General features: G+C 40.1%; 1 protein-coding gene across 5 annotated transcripts in view; it reads right to left on the bottom strand.

Moving 5' to 3' along the window:
* Window positions 5,322-8,437, bottom strand: part of NEDD4 (neural precursor cell expressed, developmentally down-regulated 4, E3 ubiquitin protein ligase) — a 127,940-nt gene continuing 124,824 nt past the window's right edge. For all 5 annotated transcript variants that reach the window (XM_021094888.1, XM_021094899.1, XM_021094883.1 and 2 more), the window contains one exon: window positions 5,322-7,915. In XM_021094888.1, coding sequence (XP_020950547.1) covers window positions 7,813-7,915 — 103 coding nt within the window. In that variant the 3' untranslated portion in view covers window positions 5,322-7,812. The remainder of the gene's footprint in view (window positions 7,916-8,437) is intronic.

Raw genomic sequence — 8,437 nt, 5'->3', positions numbered from 1 at the left:
TCAGCTTTCTTAATTTGCTGCACATGTAAATATGATCCCCTCACCGGCTTACACCTATTTCCTGATAACCTCCAGATTTTACCCATCTTTAGATGCACAACTGCCTACCAGAAGCCTCTCCTTTGATGACACTATGTGAAAAGTCCATAGTCCTTTCCGCTCCAGCAGCGGCACCAACACCCATCCAGGTGCCCCAGTCTGGGTTTCAGAGGAGGTGTCAGCCTGGACCCATCTCTGCTCCTCTTGCTCCTCCCTGCCCAACAACAGCCCCAACTCTGTCCATACGACATCTCAGTCCAGGGTTCCGACTCCACCATCTCACACTGGCGTCCTTGGAATGCTTTCCACATTAGCACCTGCCCCCAGTCTTGCTACCTCTCAATACGTAGAATGAGCTTTCTAAAGTTCATACCAAAGCATATTGTAACTTTTTTGGCCTCACCCATGCATGCAGAAGTTTCTAAGCCAGGGATCGAACCTGCGCCACAGCAGTGATGACACCAGATCCTTAACCCATTGAGCCATAAGGGAACTCCTTGGCTTGTAACATTTGAATAACTTCTCCATTGCCAATCAGATTCCTTAGTATCAAACATAAGTCCTTTCACAATCAAACTCCTACTTTTTCTCCAACCCAATATAATCTCTGTGACTTCACCCACTGGGAGTAACTCATAATTATTTCTGGTAAGTCTCTTGTTTTACTTCACTCTTTGTTTTTCAAGGGCCACACGCACTGCTGAAAATGAGAGGGCTGGTTCCAGTTCAAAGCCTTTGGCTGGACAGAGTGCTCAGCCAGAAGTTCCCCATCTGTAGCCTATTAGCCTTCCTGGTCGCATTTTGTTATCCTCCTTGCACCAGAAAAAACAAACAGCTGTCTCTCCCACAGTCTCTGCCTTCCCCACAATGTCAAAGAGGTTCTCCCCAGGTGACCCCCTGCGACCCCAAGGAGTTCCTTCCTCTGCGGTGGCCTTACCCTCCCAGTTGTCCAGTCTCATTGCCACCCTCCTGTTTCTGGCAGTTTCTGATAAATCACCCCATTTTCCATCCTCCTCGCCTTGTTTTGGGGATGATTTTCCCAGGTCCTAGATGCAGTGCTTCACACTATATGCTGGTTTGATTCCCACAGGTTTGCTTCTGCCTTCAGTGTCTAAGACCTTCAGAATGGGACACCTTCAGCAGGGGACACCTTCAGCATCACTGTCGGGGGCAACCTCAGCTCCAGGGAGGAGATTGCAGGTATGACTTGCATTGAGTAACTTGCATTACATCTCCTAAGCCACCCCTAGTAATCATAATCTATGTGGAGACAGTGTGTTCACAGTGCAAACACAGCTCCCCTTTTAACTAGACTGCTATTCTTAAGCCCCTAAATATAAAATCTGGAATTGCCACACATTGGCTATCTAGAATGTGGTTTAGTTGTCAACACTGGGCTCTCCTTAAGGAACTGCTTCCAAAACTCTGGAGTTGCCCCGAGGAAGCAAACTAATTTAGTAATTCACCACATAAGCCACTTGTAGCTACTTCTCCATTCCCTTTTGTGGTGTCAAAGCATGACCAGGTTCATTGATTCCTGTGCTGTGGTTATTTGAAAGGTGATTGGTCTTAATTGAGATATGCTGGAAGCATAAAATGCACATTGCATCTTGAGAATTTAGTACCAAATAGTGAACAATATCCTTAATTTTATATTAATTACATATTGAAATGGTAATATTTTAGGAGTTCCTGTCGTGGCTCAGTGGTTAACGAATCCAACTAGGAACCATGAGGTTGCGGGTTCGATCCCTGGCCTTGCTCAGTGGGTTAACAATCCAGAATTGCCATGAGCTGTGGTGTAGGTTGCTGACGTGACTATCCCATGTTGCTGTGGCTGTGGTATAGGCCGGTAGCTACAGCTCTGATTCGACCCCTAGCCTGGGAACCTCCACATGCTGTGGAAACTGCCCAAGAAATGGCAAAAAGACAAAAAAAAAAAAAAAGAAAAAAAGAAAAAAAAGAAATGGTAATATTTTCGATACACTTCCTTAAAGCAGATATATTATTAATATTAAATTCACTGAACTCTTTTTACTTTTTAAAATGTGCTTCTAGAAAATTTAAAATCGAGCATGTCACCTGCATTATATTTCTGTTGGACAATGCTGGACTAGACCTTAAACATGTCTTAACATAACTTCCAAAGGCTTGGAGAATGTGTTGTGTGTTCCCTCTTTCCACCCCTGGCAATGCCTAAATGAGTAATTAGATGTCTTGACAACAAACCCCACATTCATATCCACATTGTCCCCAGATGGCAATGGGAAAAGTACATACATTGAGTCACAGGGACAACCACAGATATTCAGAGTTCTTATAGTGACTGAGTTAAGAGGACTTTCTTTTTCCCTTTTCACACTTCTTTTGAAGAAGTAGCCAAGGATAAAATATTACTGAATTCCTCATAGCTTAAAACCACACAATATCAACATTTATTCACAAGCATTACACTATTACAACACACAATAATACTGAAAAAGCAAACCTAGTTGGCTACTCCCTGTTCATCACTGAGAACTTGGTCATCCCACTGGAGCTATTTCATTGTCATCAAGTCTGAAAGCTGATGCTCCATTTGGGTTAATGCCCAGTGACTGAATCTTAATCACATCATTGATCTGGATCGTGTTTTCAAGTCCAACATCCACGAAAATCCTGTTTGTTTAAACTGAGATTTTCCTTAGCTCAACAAGCTCATTACCTCTGAGTAATTGGAGAGAATATACTTGAGACTTTCATTTATAAAGTATATGTGTTAAGGGAAAACAACTCTCAGGAAGGCATGGGGTTTGCCTTAGTAACTGATTACTTTTCATAAGAGAAATTAAAATAATGAATTGAGCATTCTCCACAGCCTCCAGTTGTGGCTTTAGTTTCTGGTTCGCTTCCTAGGAGAGCTCTTTGCTCTGGAGTTGTGTGCTTGCTCAGGCCTCTGTGATGGGGCAGCCAGAGGCCCTCCCTGCCCCTCCCCTTCTCTCCAGATACTGAGAGCCAGCAAATGATCAGCAACTCTGGGCTGTGAATGGCTTTCTTCACTTTTGGCTCTGTTTTGGTTTGCATCCACATCATTGTCATGAACATGATTTCATTAGAAAAAGCACCAATCCTTCAAACAAGTGAAAAGAGCATCAAAGATACCTTTCTCTTTATTTACTAAGGAAGCTTCTAAGGATGAGTGGAAACTAAAATAAGGCCCATTCAACTTTCATGCCACTGAGAAAAACACAAACCTGAGGGGTGATTTGTGACTTCACAGCTGTTGCAGTTGAATCCTATGGGCTGATTACATCAGTTGATCTGTCCTTTCACTGGCAAAAAATGGAAAAATGAACTGTGAACTATAAATCAGATACAAGGTGTTTTTCAAGCTGAATCTCTGTAATCCTTTGCCATCCTTCACTTTTAGGTTGCAAGGGCAGTGGAATTTCTAGGAATGGCTCTCAAGAACTCAAGCCCCCAATTCCTGCAATCCGTGAACATGGCAAGGCCTCATTCCTGTGGTGGTGTTTTGATAATGGCATGCTCAACTTTCAAAACAGGAGATTATCCAGGTGGGCCTAATCCTAGTCAAGTGAGCCTTGAAAAGCAGAGAATTTTCTCCATCTGTTGGCAGGAGAGGGCCGAGATGAGACATGGAGAGATTCTAAGCTTGAAGAAGATTGATTACATGCGCCATTGCTGGCTTGAAGCTGGAGAGGCCAAGTGATGAGAACTCTAGGTGGCATCTAGAGGTTTAGATGGGTCCCCATTTGACAACCAGCAAGAAAACAAGGACCTCAGACCTAGAGCCACAAAAAACTGGATTCTGTTGACAACCTGAAGAATCACAAAAGCAGAGTCTGGCTGGTTGACACCTTGGTTTTAGCCTTGTGAGACCTTAAGCAGAGGAGCCAGCTGAGTAGTCCTATTTGGGTTTCTGACCAACTGAACTGTGAGATAATCAGTGGGTGTTGATTTGAGCTGCTAGGTTTGTAGAATTCTGCTAGGTGGCAACAGAAAATGAATACACCTCTGTAATTTTCTGGTTGGATTCTATGGCTTTGCTTTTCTGTTGTGGATCATAATCCACTGAGTTTACATGCCGTGTGGCCTCACGTGAATTACTCATCCCCCTTGAGCCTATAAAACCTGCCTCACCGAGTTTTTATGAAGATTAAATGGGATCCATGTAAAGTGTTTACTGCAGACCCTGGCACCCTGCAGGATCTCAATCCAACTCCTTTTCTGCACTTGTATTTATATGGTTCTCACCGTCTCGCCAAACACAGAGCTTCTGGCATATTATTATACAGTGCTAGGGATGCTGTAGTAGTGCCCCATATATGTGTGCTGGGCGAATGCAAACAAAACAATACTCATGAGGTAATCATATTCATCACATGTTTATATGTTGGGAAGTGAGCATACAAAAAAATGTACCCCAAGCCCCAGAGGAAAATTTCCACATGCTGAAGCAAAGGCAAAAACAAAAACAAAAACAAAAACAAAAACCCAAACAAATTTAATTCTGAACTAACACTTGGAACTCCTTTTTTTCATAGAAACTATAAGTAGGTTACATGGCTGGCCTCTTGAATTAACAAAAACCAAGTCTGAAATCCATTCCATTTGTGACTTTATTATTATATTGTCCTCTGGATATTTCACTAATAACCAGATTTGGGGGAACATGACCTGTTTGTAAAGTGGAGATTATCTGTGGTTAAAAGTTCATAATCATGCTGGGTCACCTGCTACAAATTTAAGGTTGTCTTGAGATTTCTATGTGTTGCTGGAAAGAACTAGATCAGGAGATAACATCCAGGATACTGGCTTGGAAACATTACTACTTGAAAATGAATCACCATTTTTGTTTTTACTAGAATAGAACTTTATTTGTGGCATCAAGAGTTTTAAAATGATTTTATATTTTAATAAAGTATGCAATAAATTTTGATACATTAATCTTGATATATTTTTCCCATATGAGAAGATTTTTTAAAAACAATGTCAAGTGTCTTATAATCAAAACAAATTGTTTAACGATACTTATCTGGGATAATTTCAGCATTATAAATAAAACATGAAAACATACCCATTTAAGTTAGGATGAAATGCATCTGTAATACAATTTTATGCCAAAATTTGGTTGAATACAGAGAAAATAGAAGCTAAAATTATGTGCTTATAATTTCTAAAACAAATATGATGTCCTTGCTTTACAAGAATGACCCTATTTACTTGCCAGCCATAGAATGCATTTGGGATACTCTGCTGTCTGGGATGAGGGGCTGCGTTGCTTGATTATAGGTTCCTTCCAGACCATCAGTGCGTATCTGGGAGATGAAGAGGATGAGGGTCCATGGCTGGGGCCTGGGGGCTGGGGACCGGGGGAAGTGTCTGGTCTCATTAACACCCTGTTTTATCTGAGTCACAGAATCATCCAAGTGAATGAGTCAGATGAAAAGCAAGCTTTATACTTTCTCAAGCTCCGATTTCTGCTATATTTCACAGAAGTGATACTTAAACAATCATGTGGTAAAATCCTGTTTTAACAAAAATAGTTTTCACATTCAGTTCTACATAATAAGAACATTCCAAAATGCATTGGCCCGTATCAGTATTACTTTGCTCATGTGGAGAAAATGAATTTGTATGGTAAGGTCCATGTACAGATAAACACATGATTACATATATCTGCACGTATTCAATATCAGATGTTCCTACTTCCTTGCCTGATCGCAGTCATTTTATTTTTAAATGAAGAGACTTTTCTTTGGGAGTGTAGTTCATGTTCACACCTGATTTGACAAAATCTGATGGTCAGCACAAAGCACCTTTCAATTGTATGATACTTTGCAAAGCATCTCTCTGGAGTTTACAACAATCTTACATGACAATGACAGCAGCCATGATTATTTTCCTTTGACAGGTGAAGAACCAAGAGCCCAGAGACGTTGAGTACATGGCTTCAGTTTAAATATTTACTAAGTGATAAAGTTAGGGCTACATCTGGTGGTCTCCCCTAAAAGCTGGTTAGCACAGGTGAAGATAAGATACAGGGTGCACTGATCTGTGAATTACTCTCCCTAAGCTGAGCTGCTGATGCCATGTTTGGAAAGTGGTTTTGCTTCTGTCACATGTGCTCAAAGGTACTCATTGTGTTAGAACAAACTTGAACCAATAGCCAGATGCACTTTTTACAACTCTGAGTATATATGTGTGTGTGTGTGTGTCACACACATATATGTATATATATGTATTTAAGAAGATTCATAACATATATTTACAATTATTCCTAAATCACCAAGATACCATATTGAGAAATAGCTTTAACTTTTTGCAAGAGCATTTTCTATATAATCATTCCAATATAGGTATAAAACATATAAATACAGTCTTGGCACACTTTATCTTTGCAGGTGCATGGAACACTTTCCCTTTTGCCTTATCCTGCTCACCCTGACTTTTGATTGTTTGAAAATTCCTTTGCATATCTCCAAGCTTCTTGAGGGTGAAGATTCAGCTAGATATCTTTGAAGCTGCTAACTCTCACCCCAGGGCCTAGCACAGACCTAGGCATATAGCAGGCATTCAGTAAATATTTGCTGAATGCACAGGATTTTTATGTACTTCAGTTTGGCTAAAGTAGGAGTTTATCTGTAGCATTTTGCCTAAAGAATTTTGGATTTAGAGCAAAACATTTTCATAGTAAACAGTATTTTTAAAAAGCATAAGAAATATGGTAACAAATTTAATACAAATTATGCATTATAACTATTCTTTGGTTACTTTTAACAAATTATTTGGTTTTTTGACTAAAGTGAAATACTAAAAATACAAAAATGCAACTACAGAAATTAGCTTGCCTGTAAACATAATAAATCCTGTAAACATATATTTACTACATAATTGTGCAAGTGTAAAGAATGACTAGTAAAGGCAAGTATTGTACATTTGACTTAGTTCTTCAAGGCATATTTAGGAATACTGCTTTGTTGAGCTTTAGTTTGAAGAAGGAATTCTTTTTAACTAAACTAAAACAGGAAAGAGTGAATGACTCTACCAATGAGCCAGAAAGATATACAGGCAAGACGGAGGCATTAATACCTTTCACCCTTTGCAAATCCGAGTTTGCTTCACATGTCTCATGAACCACCTTGTTTAGTAAAACCACATATTAACAAAAGCCAAATACTTTTAAAATGAACAAGTAAACAGCTTTTTGCAAGTGAGTCATTTGACTAAAAATATAGGTAACACACTTTCCAAGATTTTTTCAAAAATCTGGGCAGTAAGGTGCAGTAGGCAGGTCTACAAAACAATAACTAGCTGCAGGCAGCACTGAATATACTGTAGCATATTCAGTATTAATGTTTTTTCCCCCAACTTTGGTTTTCCTTCTCAAAAAGCATCAAACTTTTCACACACGACACTTATCACAACTATTTTCACAGTTATAATTTCAGTAGTTTAAGAAAGAACTGCCTGGCAAATCTGTAAAAGAGGTAAATGTTAAGGACAAAACTCACAATTTCAGGCACACAGGACTTATATCCTAGAGTGTGAACTTACGATAGAACAAAACACCTGGGTCAGTGCGACACAGGATTTAAGTGAATGAAATAGTGGCAAAGTTGTCATACTATTTCTTCTAATGTTTTGATAGGATTTTCTCCAATATCTGGGAAAAATCAACAGCCAAGGGTTAGTAATTCCCTACAAAATATTAAGTCAAGATTTTGCTTATAAAAAAGTGGCAGTAAAACACCAGAGATTGTTACTTGGAATCTAATCAACACCATCAAAACCTTGAGTGTTCTCGATGGCCATCTGAAGTTTATCCCACAATTCTTCAAATGATTCATAGGGTGGCAAGTCCAAGCGATTAAAGCTGAAAGAAAAGAGAGGGGCTGGTTATGATGAACACTGACAAAGCAAGTTCTCAGGCAAACTTTTCATAGTGCCATGATATGTTCCAACACTAAATACTCAACAACTTCACGAGATGTTCCAACACTAAAAGACCTTTTCTCCCCAGGGAGAAGGAAGGTTTAAGATCAGACTCTGGGCATGGACTGTCTCCATGACCTCTTGGTGGTGACTTCTCAGCTCCACCTTGACCTCCAAATGAGGAAGTTCTAGCCTCTCTTGGGATGGCTCGTCATTCATGTGATGGAGACAACATATGGTCAAAAATTTAGATGGGCCTCTCCAAGGTTCAGCTACCTGGACTTCAAGCCCAGGTCTGCCTGGAAAAGAAACACTTGTTCCTGGGTTGGTGTCACTGTCTCCCTGTCCTCCTCCTCCTCTCCCCATCCCTTGTCTCTTCCACAGCTGCCACCAACACAGCACAGAGGGAACTAGACCCTCTGTACCTAGACTGTTAGAGGACCTTCTTTCTCTGAAGACTTGT

Source organism: Sus scrofa, chromosome 1, assembly GCF_000003025.6.
Source record: "Sus scrofa isolate TJ Tabasco breed Duroc chromosome 1, Sscrofa11.1, whole genome shotgun sequence".
Lineage (NCBI taxonomy): Eukaryota > Metazoa > Chordata > Mammalia > Artiodactyla > Suidae > Sus > Sus scrofa.
The sequence above is the reverse complement of the archived record's forward strand: the minus strand, read 5'-3'. Positions and strand labels throughout refer to the sequence as shown.